Source organism: Hibiscus syriacus, unplaced genomic scaffold (genome assembly GCF_006381635.1).
Source record: "Hibiscus syriacus cultivar Baekdansim isolate YM2019G1 unplaced genomic scaffold, ASM638163v2 tig00111769_pilon, whole genome shotgun sequence".
Taxonomy (NCBI): Eukaryota; Viridiplantae; Streptophyta; class Magnoliopsida; order Malvales; family Malvaceae; genus Hibiscus; species Hibiscus syriacus.
Genome location: NW_024063172.1, coordinates 245,272 through 267,157, shown reverse-complemented (window position 1 = coordinate 267,157; position 21,886 = coordinate 245,272). Strand labels below are relative to the sequence as shown.

The 21,886-nt window shown below is 32.4% G+C and overlaps 1 protein-coding gene and 1 pseudogene across 1 annotated transcript; one reads left to right on the top strand and one right to left on the bottom strand.

The window, feature by feature from the left end:
* Nucleotides 1-17: 17 nt before the first annotated feature.
* Nucleotides 18-1,607, bottom strand: LOC120169775 (annotated as a pseudogene).
* Nucleotides 1,608-11,147: 9,540 nt separating this feature from the next.
* Nucleotides 11,148-12,113, top strand: LOC120169629 (adenylate isopentenyltransferase 5, chloroplastic-like). The gene has a single exon (XM_039177738.1). It carries the CDS (start codon nt 11,149-11,151, stop codon nt 12,106-12,108), a length of 960 nt encoding a protein of 319 aa, XP_039033669.1. The 5' UTR covers nt 11,148; the 3' UTR covers nt 12,109-12,113.
* Nucleotides 12,114-21,886: the final 9,773 nt, after the last annotated feature.

Sequence of the window (21,886 nt, the reverse complement as noted above, 5' to 3'; positions counted from 1 at the left end):
GTCCCCAAGAATTAAAATGATCAAAGCTTTTTTCTAACACCGGGTTTTTTAACTGGATTTTTTAACCTTGGATGACGGGCTTGAGGCTTCCTTGAATGCAGAGGGGCAAAACTCAGTAATGCTGCAGGAATCACAGCGTGGCCTGAGTGGAGTACAAATCGTCCGTCCAAATCCCACCTGTTCAAACTCAAATTTAGTCATAAAAGCATTCGGTTGTTCGGCCTTAGTTGCATAAATTCAGGGGTTGGCGATAAGATCGTATGAAATACATTACCGAAAGGAACTGCAGTAGTAGTTATCACAAGTTATATAAAAATTGGAAAATTTACGAAAACAAGGATGTTTAAGGCAGTAACCATGAAGGTGAGACGTATACCAATGAATGTAGCATGTACGAAGCCATTCATAGATAAGATAAATTTAACCCTATGCATGCATCTAGTTCTATAAGAGTGCACATTTATGTTTGAAATTACACTTGGAAGTTGTACGAAAATATTTGTTTGGAAGTGGTGATTAAAAAAAACGTGGAAAGGAGGAACAAACATCATTTTGCTACTTTGAAGTCAAATTACTGTCAAGAAGTCATATCTCCATAGGCTTTACATCCACTACGTTAACTGAGTTGAGTAAAATATTTACGGATATCTTCCAATTGGGTTATTTTCCTAAAATCTTTATTCAAATATGACATCGATGCACTTATCCAAATAATTACAGGAATTAAATCCATTTCATCTATCTTCAGACGCTGAAACGTATTTGAAGTTCCAAATTTCGGTGTTATCTACAATCCTGATTAAATTCAGATAGATATCCAAATTGAGCACTTCTAATGCTAAAAATATATTACAATTAATCGAAGTAAGGAAAGAACAATGTCAAGAGTAGATAAAAGATGAAAGAACTAAACATAAAACATCCAACTTCTTGCCATCATCAATGTATAAGATGGAGGTTACCTGTTTTGTCCCAGGTCGAGACACCCATCCAAGCCGATTGGAAATGCGATGCACATGAGTATCTCTACACATATCCCTTGAACATCATTCCACGCAATATTCATAACCTAAAGCACCACTCAAACGACAGTAAAAATCCAGTGTACATATAATCGAGAAAAGGTACGCAATTACCCTACCAAATGAGCCATCTTTGGGCCTATCCCTGGAAGTATGAGTAATTCCTCCAATGTCCTTGGAATGTCCCCATCATACTTCATAAGACGGATTTTTGCGATTTTCTTCGTATTAGTAGCTTTCCTTGCATAAAACCCGACCTAAAACAAAGAAAATGGAATTTCATAACTCTTACAGTAGCCGAGAAAGATGCAGGGGGGAAGGGGAGAGAGAAAAGAATAGAGTAGGGAATAGGATAAAGTTACAGCTTACAGGCAAAAAAACTTCTACACCTCGTCTGGACTAGCACACAGAAGCCAAAAGAAAAACTATTGATACCTAGTTTTTTAAGTGAATTCTAGGATGACATACCGGGTAGATCAAGTTCTTGATAGTTTCTTCATCGGCTTTGTCAATAGCATCAGGAGTCCGAAGACAATTCTGACCTAAACGATGAATTGCTCCTGCACGTAGAGCATCATTATTAAAATGTTAAGAACATAATCAACAAAGTCATGGTATACATATGAATATATCAGAAAATATGAGACCTATAGAAAGTTCCAATGGTGATAGAATCAAATAACATGCTATCATTTACATCTCATACGTTGCACAGATATTCCTTGCCTAAATCTTTACGGCAAAATTTAAGAGTGGCAGTGGCCTGATTCAAAGCTATATTTTGTAAGGGGAGGGGGAAGGGTTGCCCAGGACCTATCCTGAACTAGAACTTCATTCAATGAAAGTTCTTTGCCATTGAATCGCAGGTTTGATTGATGATTCAAAACCATTTGTAGTCATTCATGACCATTACCAGTACATGCTCATGTTCCAAGTCTAAGGTTCACGAGAAGAAAAAAAAACGTTTTTTTTCTTCATACAATAATACCCTTCTCATTGATCTTGAAAATTGTAGTATTGTCAATGTAGAGCTTATCTTCGTCATATCAAACTCGCACCAATTCAGAAAAGGAGTCCTTATCACATAACATATATCTATATATGGCACATTCTTATAAATTTATCTCGTAACATTGACCTTTATTTTCTTTGAAAGCCTGCGATCAGAATACTTGTGCCCTGTCTTGACTTCTATCACGTTCGCATTGATACTATTGGTTTTCTTGTACAGACTAGTTCTAAACAACCTGCACATTTAATCCTACATACGAGGCGAAGCTTTATCTTGCAAATTCTACAGCACTCAAGTTGATTCATGTGAATAGATATGTTTCACATTTGGTATACCACAAATATGGGATTACGCTTTCCATTTTCTTCAACATAATTCACAAGTAGCTTATTTTGAGAATTAATTTCTCATTCACCGTTCAACCATTTTAAACATATGGTATACCATTATAAAACTCTCATCGAATAGAATATAAAATCGTAATTTTATGATTCAAACTTCCACCTCTGCCCATTAAAGATATATCTCAAAGTTTCTAAAAATCCCAACCAAGAAGCCCAAAATGGGATTAACGTCCAACTCTTGCTAAACCCCACCTCTTCTCAGCCCAAGTCCAGCAATTTCTTTTGGTTTTTTCAAGCGATGATTTGACTATATTAAATGACTTTGTCAAAAGAGAGTGAAAATATAATATACTCACTTTTTATTAGGGTATTACACATTTAGCAATTATATTATTAGTTTTAGTCTATTTTATTATTTAAATTTTTTATTTTTTAAAATCATACGCAAAGTTTAGTTTTTGTTTCATTTAGTATCATGTTCAAAATTTAACGTTAAATTTTGAAGGAAAAAAATGAAAGTTTAAGTACTAAAACGGATCAAAACTAATAATTTAGGTACTAAACGCGTTAAGTTTTTAATGATGGGGGTATTAAAATGAAACAAAAACTAAATGTTAAGTATAATTATGAAAAAAACTAAAAGTTTAGGTATTAAAATAAACTAAAACTAACAGTTTAGGTACTAAATTTGTAGTTTACCCTTTTGTTTAACCAAGGTTTCTTTCACTTGACTATTTTGGTAAAAGTTTTTAACGAGACAATTATATTGCATTGCATTGCATTGCATTGCATTGCATTGCATTGTTATAGAGTTTGTATCTTACTTATTTTTTAGGGTTTAATGAAATTTTGGGTAAATTACATTTTTATTATATAAATTATTAATTTTGATATGTTTTAATATCTAAATTTTTAATTTTTAAAATCATATATGACGTTTAGTTTTATTTCATTTAAGTACCCATTAAAAACTTAGCTTTAAGTTTTGAAAAAAATAAAAGTTTAGATACTAAAATTGATCAAAATTGATAATTTAAATACTAAATGTGCAGTTTATTCTAAATTATTTTATCATGATACATAATATACTATAGATATAAAAAATTCTATAAATAATATAAATTATTATAGATATTCATAATATTAAAAGGAGATAAATCATTACTTTCCTCAAATTTATATTGCTTATTAATTATTTATCATTTTTATTAATTTATCTTTGATTTTATAAGCATTATTTATTATAATCACAATTAACTTGCATTTATCTTAATTATTCATTTTTAATACAAAATAAGTTAATTATTCATTTAATTGTTAATTAAAGATACATGATGATAATGATTTAAAGCCGTTTGTGGAGAGGAAGAATTCCCCACAATCATTGCGTCGATAATGTTTTTATCTGTCTTTGACCTTTTTTTTTTCTTTTTTATTGGTTGTTTGACTTATTTTTTTAATTTTTTTATGTTAGATTTGATATTATTTTATTGATCAAGATGACATTTATTTATTATTTTTTCTGTTTTAGACTCTCAAATTAGACTTGAATATGTGGTTTGCGTTTGAAGATAAATTTTTCACGAAGCTCAACTCTAATTTGCATCTATGGGTGATCTTTCAGTGGTTTTGATCCTCTATTCTGATCTATTTTTCGATACAAACAGATATGTTCATATCTATCTTTTGTTCGAATTTTTTGAATGAATTTTTAATATTTTCGTTGTATAATCCGTGTATGATCTCAAGTGGCTTTTTTTTAGGCTAATTGTTATAGGGTAAGATTTTATTTTGGTATCTAAACTTTATTTATTTTTAAATAATATATAAAGTTTAGTTTAGGTTTTATTTTTGTACCCCATCATTAAAAATTTAATAGTGATGTTGTTGTATAACTATAAGGCAATGTCATGTCATTATTAAAAAAATGTCATATAAGCATCTATGTTAATTTTTTAATGACGAGATACCAAATTGAAACATAATTAAACGTTAGATATAATTTAAAAAAAATTTGAGCATTGAAACGTAACAAAAGTAATAATTTAGGTATGAAACGTTTAATTTGCCCAAAATTTAAATGACATTATTATCCTCTGTCGATTTTATTGATCTTGTCATTTTGATATTTTCTTAACCGAGTGGGTGGATACGGAGACCTATCTAGCTGCAATATCATTTTGCGATATATGGATCGGGTCAATAAGCTTTTCTTTTTGGGTAAACTACCATTTGGTAATTGAATTTTATTCTCTCTCCTATTTTACTCATCGTACTTTTAATTTTTTTAATTTACTCATTGAACTTTATAGATTATTTTTTTGTCACTCTGCCGTTAAATAATAAATGTGTTATGACATGCTCCTATTTTAACCAAAACGACGTCATTCTAGTCTAAAATCTTTTTTTCAGGAATTTAAAAGGACATCATTTTGATGTAAGTTGCCAAGTTTTAGTGTCGTTTAATTATTTAACGGTGGAAAACAAAAAAAATCAATTTGTAAAATCAATTTGTAAAATTCAGTGAGTAAATTGAAAAAACTAAAAGTATATAAGTGAAATATAAAAGAGAGTAAAGTTTAATTACCAAATGTGTAATTTGCCATTTCTTTTGTAAAACATAAAGAAAGGTTTGATGATGATGATTAGTACAAGCAATGGAAGCGCCGAATTCAAGGATAAACCTAGGCGGGGCAAATGTGGACGGTTGTCTTTCTTTTTCAATGATTAAGAGTAACATTTACAATTTCTTATCTTTTGATTTTGTTAAGATAGAACAACCTTTTTACAAAAGGATAAAAAAAAGTAAACAAATAAACCTCTCAAAGATAGGTGTTTACAAAGAATTAAGCTCACACAAATACAATATTTACAAGAGAAATGAAAATAAGATTGAAAAATTCTTCTCTTGTGTTTAAATGCTTGGATAGGTGTTCTAACCCTTCTTCAAGTGTCCTCAACTTGTATTTATATGTTGAAATGTTGTTGTGGCCGTTTCTAGTCGTTGAGAGTGTTTTGGAGCCGTTGGGATCAATTTTCGAGCAAAATAAAATTGTCCAGAACAGAGGGTATCGGTACTCTTAAAGGGAATATCGGTACTACTTTTGTTATTTTTAAATCAACTAGTCGTTACTAGCCGTTGAGGTCTGATCATATCGATATTACGTCAATGGTATCGATACTACTACACAGAGTAGTAGCAATATTCCTTTTGGTATCAGTACTATTTTTGCGTTATAGAATTCGAGCATTGTTGATAGTATCGATACTACCTAGTTAGTATCGATATTTCCCTTACCTTTGGTATCGATACCATATGAACAGTATCGGTATTGTTCATGAGGTATCGATACTGTAAGAATAGTATCAGTACTATTTGTACAGAAAAACGTTTTGTGCTCAATTCCAAGTTTTAAGGACTTTGAATTATTTTTGAAAACTTTGAATAAATTTAATTCAAGTCCAAAAACATTTTACCTTAATTGTTATATCAAAATATAGTTCAACAATTTTAGATTTTGTATGTATTTTTTATTGAAAATCTGTTATCGTCCCCTGAATTTCTATAAATTCAAGTTCCACTCCTTAAAATTTTATAAGTTTTAATTTGTTCTCTTAACATAAAATCTCGTGTCCCTCTTGAGTGAAATAAATGATAAAAAGCAAATGGAAAGTGTATAATTCATGCCTACAAATAAAAGGGTTTTGATATTCAATGAAATGGAAGACCATCTCTCTCAAATTTATATAAAAAAAAGAAAACTGAACTTGAGTGCCACACTAACATTTCAATTTGATATTTAAAGTGAATTCACCACTTATATGCAAATCGCGCGCTCAACCCATCATTTCATCGCCAAAAGAGATGGAAAATGCCCTATATCATATCCGTACCCTGCGATCTTAATGCCTGACTGATTTTTATCATCGGTTTAAAGATTAAGGTAAATGATTGATTTAAGTTCCTTTGTTATTAACCCTGGATGAATATGTGACATGATTAATGGACTAAAATCAAATAAGAGTTAATGGTTGAAGGATTAAATCTAACATATCAATAATGTTAGGGATCATGTACCCATAATTTTTAAATTGGTGATCAAAGTCGATCGAACCAAAAACAAAAGCGAATTATTCGCATAGTTTACCTTAATAATATGATAAATTATATATTTAATCACTTAACTAGGGATGGTAACGAGTCAGGTTTTTATAAACCCGACCCGACCTGAAAATATGCACCCTCCACCAGAAGTCAACCCAACTAAAAACTTTATATCCTTCATCTGATCCGGCTTGACCCAAAAAATACATATCATTTAATTAAAAATAATAATAAAATTTTTAAAAAATTACATTTTTATCCTCGGATCAAGTAGGGTAAAGAGCTTTTCCCGCTCTACCCGAACCTAACTCGACTTCACCCCTTAAAAATCTGACCTGAACCTAATTAAAAAAAAATCGATCTGATCAGATTGAAACCTGTCGGATGCGGGTAAAATTATCATCCTACACTTAACTATCACTTGAATTCCATTCAGTTCCTTTATTGTCCCGGCCTTGCTTATCATAACGGACAGTCGACAACGCTCCTTCGCAGCCTAGTTTTTCAATATTTTTGATCCAACCGAGAGATCCATTCTTAGGAGAATAGTAAGTAAATAATGTCACGTCATCATTAAAAAAAATTTAAAAACATAATACATCAGTATTTATATTTATTTTTAACGACGGGTGATAAGATACAATTTTTAAAAAGTAATTTAATAACCAAAGTTATAATTAGAAGATGAAATATATTTGTTCTCAAATGATGTTTCCGTATAAACAATTTCACCGGTTGGTTACCATAGATAATGTTTTTTATTCTCTTGCTAATGATTATAAGCAGGATGGATGCGAGAGCTGAAAAGCATGGGTTATTGACAATGAAACTTGTTTATATTAAGTGGATTAAGTGGCAACAGGTGTGATGGGAAACTAAACTTTTTTTTTTTTTTTTGCAAGTCACTTTCGGATTCATAATATATTTGCTATATTAAAGTAGTGGTTTATGCGCCATGGGGTGTTGGATTCATGTAATAATTTACATTTTGTAAAGGTTTTCATTATCATCATTGACGCACTCGCAAGGCAAAGGGCTTAATGATACTCCACTACACATAATTGAAAATTAAAAGCAGTATTCGGTTCCATGGTAATTATGCTTAGGCTGCACAACAAGATGTTGATCTGCAATCTCATTGCTGCCCCTAACTTGTCTTGGAATTACGGCCTATAAAAGGAAATCCATGTCAAAATGCATGCATATCATCACTTGCCTTGCACTAGCTTTACATTGTATCAAAGTTATTATTATTATTATTTTGGATGGTATAGATTAATTATAAGATAGCATCCGTTTATAATTTTTTTAATCATTGATAATATATACTTAGGGATGGGCACGGGACCCTCATCCATATACACACCTTATATGTTAATAATTTTTCTTAAACCCTAAAGTATAAATCATAAACTCGAAACTTCTAAAAAGAACGGTACTTTCTTTTACCACTGATGTTGCTGGATCAAAGTTATTAATTCGGCTAATTCCACGAGAAATAATTAACACTAACGGAAAAGAAGAGATTAACAAATCAAGAAAGAAGAGAATAAAAAAGGGAGGAAGAGATGAAAGATTCTTGGATGTGTAGTCAATCAAAATTGATGCATAAATTTCTAAGCCACCTTTACACTCTCATTATTCCTACACGGAAACCTACCCATATATGTGTGTTGAGACCTCTTACTTTTTAGGCCTGATTGATTTCTATGGATGCTATTTGTGGAAACATTTCTACTTCTTCTGGACTGCATACAAGTAAGAGTAAATAACACATTTAGTATCTAAACTATTAGTTTTAGTCCTTTTTAGTACCTAAACTTTCAATTTTTTCAAAATCGTTCAGTATCTGATCTATTGATCAACTAATCTGAATCGAGTATTGCAGAATTATATTCATTGTTTTCAAGTGCTTTGGGTGAGATCATAAATATACAAATATATTTATTTTGTGAGAATTAAAAAAAAAAGATCATAGGTCCCATAAGCATGCTACAATTATCATAAAAAATAACTATCAATTAATTAAAGGATTAATATATATATATATGCACATTTTTTTTGTTTCACATGATAAATGTAAAACATATAAAACATAATAATCAATTAATTAAAATTTTAAAAATAGACGGAATTTGTTTATACTTATATTTTGTATTTTTTAAATTTATATTTTTTAAAATCGTTAATTAAATAAAAAATAGATAATTAAAATTAAAAAAATAAAAATATAAGAAAAACATTAAAAAACTTAAACGCCTTTTTTATTTATCTAGGAATCTTTAAAAGATTTAACATTAAAAATTTTATAAATAAATCGTGACCCTTTCGTAATATACATAATTGTATAAACTACGCACTTGGTGCTTAAACTATTAGTTTTGATCTGTTTTAATATTTAAACTTTTAGTTTTTTTAAATTAAACCTAACGTTTAGTTTTTATTTCATTTTAGTACCTCACCATTAAAAACTTAAGGCGTTTTGTATGATTTTTAGAAAATTGAAATTTTAGGTACTAAAACGAATAAAAACTGATAGTTTAGATACTAAAAACAAAATTTACCCTATATAGTTACATATTGTTTAGCAATTGGATTTCATTAATAATAGAAAAAATCAAAATTATAACGCATCAAAATATATTGAGAAATTTTTGAGACAATAATCACCAAAATATTCATACAAAAGTAAAATATTAAACCTAAAGATATAGAGAAAAATAAAATCTTCAATTGAGAATGACGACCAACATCAAAACTCATAACCTTCATAAAACTTCTTGTCTCTATCAAATGAGATGATTTACGTAGTAATAAAAGAGTAGTGAGCGAACCAAACAATTTGACAGACTGTTTCGCTACACTATTATGATTATATTGGCACACAACCTTTTATCAAAAGAGAGGATCTGAATATATGTGACCACCGACAAACTAATCAGTAAATAAAAGTCGTGATGGGTTTTGTGCGAGAACCAAAACAACTATAGAGATATGTGAAAAATGTACCAAAAACTATAAAGATCGTATCATAAGAGCATAGAAAATACATACCTCAAGAGTAGAGAAAACCGTGTCACTAGAATAAAGATTATTATTCACAAGAAAATCCTAAATAAAATAACTAATAATAATCGACGGTTGACCACTAAGATTAGTACAGAATAATTACATATTTTATGTTGCACATCAAAGTGTAAAACATAAAGGTGGGACCCCCATAAGGAGTATAAAAGTAACCTAGTGTCCATTATAAAATTGATATCCTTGGTTGGGATAATATATGCAATATAAAATGATGTTATTTTATAAACGAACTTTTAATGGGGGAAAGTCATGGGTTGAATAAGATGGGAAAGAGAAAGGAATTTCCCTGGACACTGTTTGATTTAATTAATCAACATGTCTTGTCAACGGGCATTTTAATTTAAAGATGAAGAAGAAGAAAACTAACCACTCGTGGCATCTAAGAGCTTTGAGCTTTGTCCTTTCACTGGACACTATAAAACTACTATTATTTAGGTATCAAGACAACTTAAAGCAAAATTCTGTTTGCCCACTGCTTTTCTTGAAAACAACTAGCCCACCCACATTGTTGGGTAATTTCTTCCATTGTTATATGCCCATCAGCCCCATGATTTTGTTTATTCATTTTAGTTTAATTATCAGTATCCGATTTATTATCGAGAGCAATCCTTTTAATATGACTTTCTCAATTCGCAAACGTCGTAATTTTATTTAGAAGATCTAATGCATATTTATATGGGAAAAGAATAGCGGAATCCTCTTGTGAGCCACATTTTCTCCCATGATGAGTTGACTGAATAATTCACGAAATACAATACACTACCCGTTAAACAAAGGAGCCTTGTATATAACTTCATGGCAAGTTTCCATGAACTATATGAAATACGAAAATTGGTGACTCATATACCAAAGATGTCCGTCCGAAATTTATAATATATATAATCCGAACACATATACAATCATATTTTATAAACTAGAGGCAGCCCCAAGTCAACCTAGGAACCCTTTGACCTACTAATGACAACAGCCACTCGTGGCATGAGATATCCGTGCTACCATCGTTAAAATTTCATAAACTCGATCGTTTTAACATAAAATTATATGTGTATCCAAGTGAGCGTAATCAAATTCCCAAAATAAATGAACAAAGTAGTCTTTTCCTGGCAAGCAAAATTACCTGGCCTGATCTTGTCACAGTTGTGCAGGTTTGCATAAAATTTGAGCTTTAATTCAAAATATTCCTTCAGATTCAACCTTTTCCTTCTCTTCTTCTACTTCGAGGGTAAAAATTTGCAGTGGTGTTATAATATAAAGCCATTTGTGGTGGAAAGCAAAACAGTTGCTTTTGCATATACCTATAAAAGAGAACCTTTCCTCCACTAGCTTACTCATTTAAACACCCACCATCACCATTTTCAGACATTAGCTTCTCTGCAACCTTACACAACACAGTTTTCTCTTTTGTCTAAAGTTTTCTTTCTCTTCCAGGCCACTTGCTTCTTCTGGCCGCCGCATATTTGCCAATAAAAGGTTTGGTGGTCCATGCATATATATTTGCCACACTTTTCGTTACCAACTATATTTTTTTCAAGTGCTTGTTGTTCTGACCACATGCTGCCTTTTTGCAGGGTTTTTAAGATGAAACTCTCTCTGTCTGCAAGCAAATTGGTACAGCCCCGAGTGAACTTGGGGCTCAACCTGGAGGCTTTCTTCCGCCGGAAGGATAAGGTGGCGTTCGTAATGGGAGCCACCGGCACCGGCAAGTCCCGTCTCGCAATCGACCTCGCCACCCGTTTTCCGGCGGAAATAGTGAATTCAGACAAAATGCAAATATACAAAGGCCTTGACATACTAACTAATAAAGTGACTGAAGAAGAGTGCAAAGGCGTACCGCACCATTTGCTAGGCATAGTAGACCCCAACACCAATTTCACATCCATGGATTTCCAGCACCGTGCCTCTCTCGCCGTCGAGTCGATACACTCCGAAGGCCGCCTCCCGATCGTCGCCGGAGGCTCCAATTCGTACATCGAGGCATTGGTGAACGATGATCCCGAGTTCCAGTTAAGGTGCGAATGCTGCTTCCTGTGGGTTGATGTGTCACTGCCGGTCCTACACTCTTTTGTGTCAGAACGGGTCGATAAGATGGTACAAGCAGGCTTGGTCGATGAGGCTGCACAAATGTTCGATCCAATGGCAGATTATTCGAAAGGAATTAGACGTGCCATTGGGGTCCCCGAGTTGGACCAATATTTCCGAGGCGGATCAACTGTTGATGCCGGAACTCGAGCTAGGATGCTTGACTCAGCCATTTCGAAAATCAAGGAAAATACATGTACTCTAGCTTCACGCCAACTGCAAAAAATCCTCCGATTTTATAATCGGTGGAGCTGGAGAATGCACCGGATTGATGCCACCGAAGTCTTCCTAAAGCGCGGCGACGAGGCCGACGAGAAATGGGAGCGGCTCGTTGCGGGACCGAGCACCATGATCGTCGACCAATTCCTCTGTGAAAAAAGTCGTGTGCCCACCATTTTACCGTCGGCGACCTCGTCATCGGTCCCTATAGCCGCTGTCGTAGCTGCCGCAACACGTTGAAGTAAGACCCGAAGAATCTGACACATGGAAATAGTGTTCCACTTGGCATCATGCCACATGGCAGGCTGGCACCCGATACCCCTATATATATATATTTAAATTTGTTTTACAATGATTATTCGATAGTCATAATTAAAAAAAATAAACGGAAACAAAAAAAGGTAAACTACGTCTTTATGACCTCAACTATCACTTTTATTCTGTTTTGGTCATCTAATTATTTTTTTCAAAATCATACATAACATTAAGTTTTGGTTTCATTTGTCACCCACTGGCGTAGTATTTTTCAATTATGATATGATATTTTATTATAATGACATGTCAATATTACCGTTAATTATTTAACAATGAATGACCAAAATAAAACCAAGATTAAATGTCAATTATGATTTTAAAAAGTAGTTAGATGACTAAAACTAAATCAAAGTTATAGTTGAAATACTAAATGTGTAGTTTACCTTAAAAAATAGTTTTGCGGGTTGGAGATCGGAGAAGTTTTAGGTGTGTACAAATGGAAGCATCTTAGAAAACCATGCAGGCTGCTCTGTTCAGTACTTGGGTGCGGTGCGCCTGCATTAATCATCGTACAGGACACTGTCTTCTGTGGGGTCCGAGCATCTGTTTATAAAGAAAAAGTCTAATAAGCCCACGGATCCCTAGTCCTTGCTACCCTGTAGTGTCATTTTGTCTTTTCAATCTTTTTCAGTGTGACATGATCTATAATTTTTTTTAATTAATCGGTATCGAATGTATTAATTTACTAATTCAAATAAGGTACTATAGAGACGAGAATCAAATATGATCTTTTTAATTTAATTTACTTCTTTTATAAATGCCAAAGCTTGAAGGCTTAAACTTGTTTAAGAGATGTTATGTCTCATTCTATTATATCAATCGATTATTGATATATGTATTTTTTTTCTTCCTTACAAATGATAATCATTATAATATATGAATAAATTAATAGAATATTAAAATTTCCCTTCTTTTAGAAACCCATTATTGAATTAATCAAGTACATTTTCTTCTCACACATACGGTTTCCAAACCTTATCGAAAATCAAGGACCACAAAAAAAGATAAATTACTCATTTAGTACTTAAATTTTCATTTTAAAAAAAAAATTAACGTTAAATTTTGAACATTGGTACTAAAATGAAATAAAAATTGAATTTTAGGTATAATTTAAAAAAAATGAAAGTTTAGATATTAAAATTGATCAAAACTGATACTTTAAATAATAAACATGTAATTTACCTTACAAAAATCCATTAGTTTTGATGGAGAGAGTATAGTCCTTAAATGCTTGTCAATAACAAAAAAAAGTATATGCCTTAAGTTGATTCTTTTCACATCCTGAATTAGGACTAAATTGAAAGTATTGCAAAAGTTAATGTCAGTTTGTGAGTTTCTAGAAGTTTAGGGACTTAGGGTACAATTTATCCAAAAGTTTAAGTTGTTTTAAAAGCCAACCTATTTCTTCTCCACTCTTTCCCCCTGTTCGAGAAAACCAGAAACGTTTTTCTCTCTATCTACCCCTTTTAGCTTTTCTTCGATTCACCGTTAATCGTGTGGTGGTGTGCGACACCTCTGGTACTATTGTGTTCGTCTACTCGACCCAGTTCGCTCGGTGTTCTTGGATTTCTGTTCACCATCGTCATTTGTAACCAATGAAGGTTCAAATAGTCGGGTTTTGTAAAAACCCTTATTCCATCAATATTTTCAGGAAATTGATTATTGTAAGTGACTTCTCATGCTTTAAAATATTTTCTAGAATTTTTCTATATTTTTTGGCCACCGAAGGATGTCCCACGCGCCTCACGTATCGTCGGACGATAGTTGGTTTCGTTATGCCGGTTCGACCCTAAATGGTCTTGACCCGTTAACTTTGACTGACTCGACCCATTGACTTTGATCGTTGACTTTTTCAAAGACCGTTGACTTTTTTTAAAGACCTCTATCTTGACATTTTTCAAGTCTTAATTCTATTTTTGCAGTTTGTTTTGCCAAATTCTGACCCCGAAAGCCTAATTTTCTGAAGGTATCCTCGTGTCTCCGGATTACTCACCAGTAGACCCTGATTACTCTAATTCTGCTCAGTCAATTATGTTCACTAATCCTGAGATACGCGTTCCCAATCTGCAGGATCTAGTACCACTGATCGTGGGAAACCTAAGTCTTAATAGATATTGATTATCTTTTATAGGTGTGTCCCCTTGACCTTTTCGATATATTTAATGAGTTGTGTTATATGTTGCTATTTGTAAGCATGTTCGTAATCTGATTATATATATATATACGTGACATATCTAACTTATGAATGTTGTGACATCACTATTAATTTGCATGTTGATGCATTTCTAATTCTACATTGGCTTAGTCCCCATTCTGACATCTGCATAGGATTAATTCCCCGTTCTGACATATGCATGAGATTATATCTCCGTTTTGTTTCTATTGGGATCCTCTAATGTAATATACATATTCTGTTGATTTGAAATGTAAGGTAAAATTATGAATTTCGGTTGGGACATTCTGCTGGTAAAATATATGACTTTTAATATTGTTCGATCATTATTTTTTTTTTATTTTACGTTTGAATTTTCTGCATTTTGATATTACCTGATGTAATCTAAAGGACACACTAAGCTTTGTAGCTCACTCCGTTTATGTCTTTCTTTTTCAGATTAACCTGATATATGACCAATTTGGCTATCGAAGGCATGGTCTCAATTATATATTGTATGGGGTTTAATATTTATTTCTCAACCTTCCTAAGATGTGGCATGAGTTTATTTCTGATTTTGAATTCGGTAAATGTTTCCAAAACGATTTATTAATAATTTTCATTCATGGATCATTTATGCGATTAACGTGGTCATCCTGATTTACTTGTAACTCTTAAGTTGGGTCTAGGGGGTTACTGGAAAAGGTATAGAGCTGCAGGGCCATAACAATTGCATTTAGGTCAATTCAGTTCTCCTCAACACCATACTCAATTCCATAATATTTTTTCATCTTATGGTTTGCATGAATGATAGTTATTTTTTTTTTGTTCCGAAATAAATTGTAAATGTTGGTAGGTTAAAATGTGATTTTATTATTAGTTTAATTTCTACCTTTGTAATAAAATTCTATTGTTTGTTGATGAGATCAAAAGGATTTTGACAATTCTAAGTGGTTCATCTCTTCTAGTTGGGCGAAGAGTTGTAGTTGTGATATATCAACCATTGACATATGTCAAGGTGTTTTGTCTCTATAAAGAAGTAGAGATTAGACAGAAAAGAGTGAGGTGATTCCATTTGGATCACATCTTATCTATTGTCTTGCTCAAGAGATTTTATAGTAACCATTAGTGTGTGTCAACTTTAGAGTCATCATGACTACCAGTAAACTAACAAACTAAGTGGATATAATCAAGTGACAGTGAATTTAACTCTAATAGGACATATGGATATATCAAAGGTCATGTCAATAAGTTACAGCTTCCCGAATGATGTTAAATATTCAAGGTTATTCCTTTGAAGACATTTTGTTCTATGCCTTCCAGAGCTACTACGGTGCCAGAGATGCTTTTGAGTCCTCTGAGGCTATGAGGTGTGATAGATTAGTATAGGACCTTTGGTAAGGGTATAAAAATTTGGCCTCCTTACTTGAAAGAATGGCATAAAGTGGTTTAACCTAAGATTTAGTTATTGCAGTTTTACAAGACTTTAAGGGACTACTTTTAAGAAAACACCACAATTATTGCTTCTTGAATAGCTCATAGACTTAAATTTGTGATGCATTATATTTGACGCTGTAACACCTATCTCCCGTATACCTTTATGTATACAAGATACAGATGTTCTATCACTTTCAAAACAGTTTACTATATAAAAATCCGTACAAATTTATTTCTTAAAATGATAAATAATATTATAAAAATATTATATCATATGAATTATGATTCTTTATAAAAATTTAAGGCAAAATATGTATTTATAAACAGTACCGTGAACAGTAAATAATAGTATCGTGAACTATAATGAGCAGTGTCGTGAAAAGTGTACCGATGCAGTGCTACAGTAACGTGAACAATGTACCGATGCACAAAAATTTCGAATCAAAATTGTGTATTGATGCACTGCTACAGTAACTTCGGCAAAACATGTATAAAACTCATAAAAATTCAACCGTTCACCACTATACCGTTACCATTTACATAAATAAGTTTAAATTTATTTAAAACATTTTTATATATTAAAATCTATTACATGCCAACTAAAATATAACTAAAACAGTCCATTATGTCATACGGTTACTGATGAGGCGACCTTGACCGAATATCCAAATATCTCCTTAATCAGCTGTATTCAACCTACAAGTGAAATAAACACACGTTAAATATTACTTAGTGAGACATAATTAATCACAAGTAACATTTCTACGCTCAAGTTATATTATGGTATTAAACCTTCAAGGAATCTTTAATTCTAATAGATATACTATAATTTACATCACTGATGCCATTAACTTTATTTATCATTCATTATTGGAATCCATACATTCCATAGGAAATTCATACAATTCATATAATTTCCTTATAATATTAGCACTTTCAGTGCTCTATTTGGAATATTATATAATTAATATGATTTCCTTTTCATTTAGCACACGAAGTGTCCTATTCAAAAATCCATACCATTAGTATGATTTCTTTACCATTTTAGCATATGAAATGCCCTATGTGAAAATCCATACCATTAGTATGATTTCCTTATCCTTGTAGCACCTTTAGTGATTTATCTGAGAATCCATACACTCAGTATGATTCCCTTACCGTTTTAGCACATATAATTCCCTATATGGAAATCCATATATTCAATATGATTTCCTTATCATTTTAGCACACTTAATGCTCCATATGGAAATTCATACACTCAGTATGATTTCCTTATCATTTTTAACACATATAGTGCCATTTGGTAATCATTATACATACATTAATAATTCATGCTATTATAACTATTACCACATGTACGTAAATAATTAAATGCACTCACCTGGTTCGCCTTGCTATTATTTCCAATACACAAATCTGATTACTCAGCTACTTTGTCTTTGACTTTTGTTTTGCTAGACTCGGGAGCTTGGTTTCGATCTACTCAAGCATCCATTAAAGACACATTCAATATCACTTATTAGTATATTGAAATCTTTCATTTCCTAAACTAAAAGAAATATTATTTTCATTTATTTATTTAACTTATGCATCGATACATTTTATAGTGTATCGATGCATCCACTCATAGGTGCATTGGTACACATTTTACATTCGATGTTTTCATCTTAAGGGGTGCATCGATACACTCACTACCTTCGATGTTTATTTATTTAAGTGTGCATCGGTACACTACTTATGCATCGATACACCTTGCCCAGAATTTACATTTTGAGCACGAAAATCACTTCATTCCAGCTCAAATACTACATATTTCAAACCCTTTCATACTCTTAACTCAAATACCTTCATTTAAGCTCATTTATACGTATTTACCATATCCTTAACCTCAAAATCTTATCTTCTACATGAGATTCAAGAATCATACCCAATTTTCAACATGTTCTAAATCCAATTCTAACACTTCATATTTCTTAATTAAGTTGATGACAAGTCCAATCTACCATAAAATATTCATAAACCTTCATATTTCATTATGTCACTCAAAAACACATTTTCTTTAATTTCTAATTTCTCATCCATAGCTTATTTTTAATCTCTTTTAAACCTTCCTTTAGCTTCCATAATATACAAAGCTTCAATCCCCATTAAAAATCAAATAAAACAACCATTAAATCGAAAACTTACCTTTGAGATGAAGAGGAGAGTTTTCCACGGCAAGAAGATAAGAAGATGAAAGAGTTGACTTCCTATTCCCCTCTTCATCTTACCTCTTATCTTAATACTCCACTAATTGAATATTAAATTCAATTTAATCCAAATGACCAAAATATCCTTTTAATAATCCTTTCTTACAATTTAGTCTAAGTTATGAATCCATTCATCCTCGTCTTTCATTATTTAATTAATAAATCCTCGTATTTTTAAATTATTTCAATTTAATCCTTAAATAAATTTTTGGGCATTACAGACGCAATGAAATAACACGTCATTTCAATTGTTGTGGACGTATCGTTGTGTTATATTATATATATAAAGAGAATTTAGAGTGATAATCGTAAATCCTTTAGAGTTGTTATTTCCTCTTTGTGAGATTTTTTTTAATTTTATCTTGTTTTCATAATGTTGAAAAAAAACTGTGAAGGCTATGATGGATAGAGATGGGAGAATCAAAGCGAATCATCGATGATCGGCGAATGGTGATACTTTCGAATGCATAACTCGTTGGCTCGAGGTTAAAAATTTTCTTTTGAATAGTGGCATACATCGAGAGAATCATGAATTTGAATTTGGCATCCATTTTGGTTTACATTATATAAGCAACCATGGAGATGGTAGCAATGAGAACCTGATATGATTTTATGTTGCTCTTTTTATTTTAGAGGCCGAGTTTCATCTTCTTATACACTAATGCAACTAAATGATCTTGATTTCAAGTAAATATCCAAGTAAAAGAGCATGGAATATACCCTTTTATAAAGTTAACACACACATAATCTTAGACGTTTAAAAAGTCATCACTACAACAATTCTAAAAAGCGAACCCATAAACACAATGGACATTTTCGAATGTATGTTTCGACTTAAGCCATTTTATAACACTCCCTTGATTGAGAGAATATAATTTTTATATCCCCAGAGGTAACCTTAGAAAATTATTTCTCTCTACCAAACAAAATCTCCATGAGGACCCCTCTTCTTACAAGAGCCTCTAAGGAACTCATGTCCAATAAGCACATGAGAACCATAATCTCCAAGCCCGTTATTGTCCACAGAAAAAGGGTTTTTTGACCTAATACCCCAAACGGGTTAATTATTTAGGGTATTAGGCCAACATGGACTTTATTTTAGAAACTACAACATTCCTTACAGTGAAATCGAACTCGTCACCTCAAGATGACGAGTTCCTGAAGATATTATTTTTAAATTATCCTCGTGAAGTAGGCCCCAAGTGGTTCATTATTTTATAATCATTAAAATGACTTATCACCTCGACATTACAAGTCCGTTTAAAAATATTTTTTAAATTACAAAAAAAAAAGTATAAATTAAAGAAATTAAATGGAACTCGTCACATCGAAAAAGTAGTTGTTGGTCAACGACTATATGGAAAACAATCAACTTCAACTCGTCACCTCGAGATTAAGAGTTCGGCATGATAAAATTTACAGAAAAATAAAATTAAAGAAAAATGAACTTATTTATATTTTAAAAATACAAAGTAATTAAATAATTGAAAAAAAAACAAATATTTACAAAGAAAATTTATTTATATTTCATAAATTATTGACGATATCGCGGAGTGGTCGAATGATAATGCCTCGGGGCTTATCGAGTACGCTGGGGTCGTAGGATTTGATAGTCACCGTCGTCTTCCTGAGTTGTATTTAACACAATCTGAGATCAACATTCAAAATACGGTGATGAATTTATGACATTTGAAGCCATCATTGTCGTAATGCTTCGACTTGGCTTCTACTTTGTTGATCATATAGGATATGGTCTCACTCACTCTCAATCGCATATTCTGTCAAAGATTCTTGAGTTTATTGTGATGCAACCTATGAACCTCCAACCCAATTCGGTCGAGTCTCGGCTGAAGTATAAAATGGAATATAGAAACCAAAACTAGCTTGAGATGTATAATAGCACTTTTTAGTTGCAGATGCTGAAGCGAAAGAAAACGACGACGATGTTTTCTTCTTGGACTTGGACTTAGAATTGGCGCACGTGGCCTAGTAATATTCCCATTCTCCCTTTTCTTTTGGTGTTGTGAAATATGGTTTCTCATTTGCTTCATAATTTCGGAGATAGGGAGAATAGTCCAAATCTAGGTCTAGCGGTGTAATGTCGAGATGCGAGGGGAACGATTGTTGATGATGATTCCACGCGTCGATGTATATAGTGTGTTTCACCGACCAATTTTCGATATATTTCCCACGCGTATCAATTATATGGAGTGTGTTCAACTATCTGCGTAGAAATCGGCTAATGCAACACAAAATGCTGCATCACTCTATAAATAGTGTGTCACTCAACAATCGCATAATGCAATAACGACGTCATAACACGTTATAAGTAAGAACCCTAAAAAAATCCCCTTGGCAATAATTGGTTGATCTCCTTCTCAATACGAAAGCCAAGAGCTATAAATATTAAATATCAAAATCAGTATATATAAAGTTAAAAAGATTAAAAAATAAAAAATAAAAAAATCGTAAGTTATACCACATATCAACCAACGATGTATATTCTCATCTGCATATCTCGTGTAGTGGCACTCACCAACTTTGTCTTGGTTATTTTATGACGCCATTTAAAATTTTTAAAAATAAAAAATAATTACATTTATAAAATTCAAAAAATCATAAAAAATAATTACCTTGCAGCTAGAGGAAACTCGATAGGGGTTGTTGTAATTGGCGTCATAAACGGGAATCGATACCAAACCCACGACTGTAGCAGTATCAGACAACCGACGACATCGACTTTTCGACCCGACTGGATAATTGCAACATTGCAAAGCTCCCGGTATAGAAAGGCCAAAATCACCTAGCCCCAACTGGTATTACGACACACAAAAAAGTATTTCAAATATCGTTGATACTGAGTGTGCACCAAATTATTAGATTTATCCGGTAATAATACCATTCCGATAAGTTGGAGAAGATATGCTCAAGACACGAAAATAACTTCATCCTCGATAGACTTGTCTATCATTTTGAATTCCGATTCTAACCATGTTATATGTACCTGAAAGTCATCGATGACATCGGATGGTGGCCATTTTTCCAAAACTTTGTAGACTAAAGATCCAGGGTCGTACATGTTTTGACTCATCATGGGGCTCCATTTACATGAACATCATGTTGGTAAATGACGTCTTCCAAAGTAATCGTCGCTTCACCACTCGGGGAATAGAACATTTTTGTCTCGGGTAATTAACGTTCGACTAGAGCCTCAATCAACGTCGGGTACAACTTGAAGCCACACTCAATATGATCAGAAATATATTGGATTGCTGTAGATATATCACGGTCTGCTGATGCGGCTCTCCGTATGTCATCCCGCGCTTACGAATATTCCATTCATCATCCGACTGTTATACAATTAATGAAACATAGATGTTATCCAAGCGCAACATATATTCTCGAGTTGCCATTTTTTAAGATTTCGACATAATGTATTTTTTGTAATTTTTTTGCATTTAGGGTTTGGTGAGAAACCAAAGCCCAAACCTTTTTTATAACCTTACATACAACGGTTATAAATGGCTAATTTGCAAAAATACCCGACCAAACTTGTCACCTCGAGATGACGAGTTTCAATTGATCGTTGCCCATATAGTCGGTGACCAACAGTTAATTTTTTAAATTTGAATTTTTTAATTTATTATTTTTTTAATTTAAAAAATATTTTTTAAACGAATTCGATACATTGAGGTGATGAGTTATTTTAATGATAATAAAATAATGGCCCAAGTGGAGCCCATTTTATGGGGACATTTTAAAAATAATATCTTCGTGAACTCATCACCTTAAGGTGAGGAGTTCAGTGTTCATTGTAGAGGATATCGTAGTTTCCAAAATAAAGTCCATGTTGGCCCAATACCCT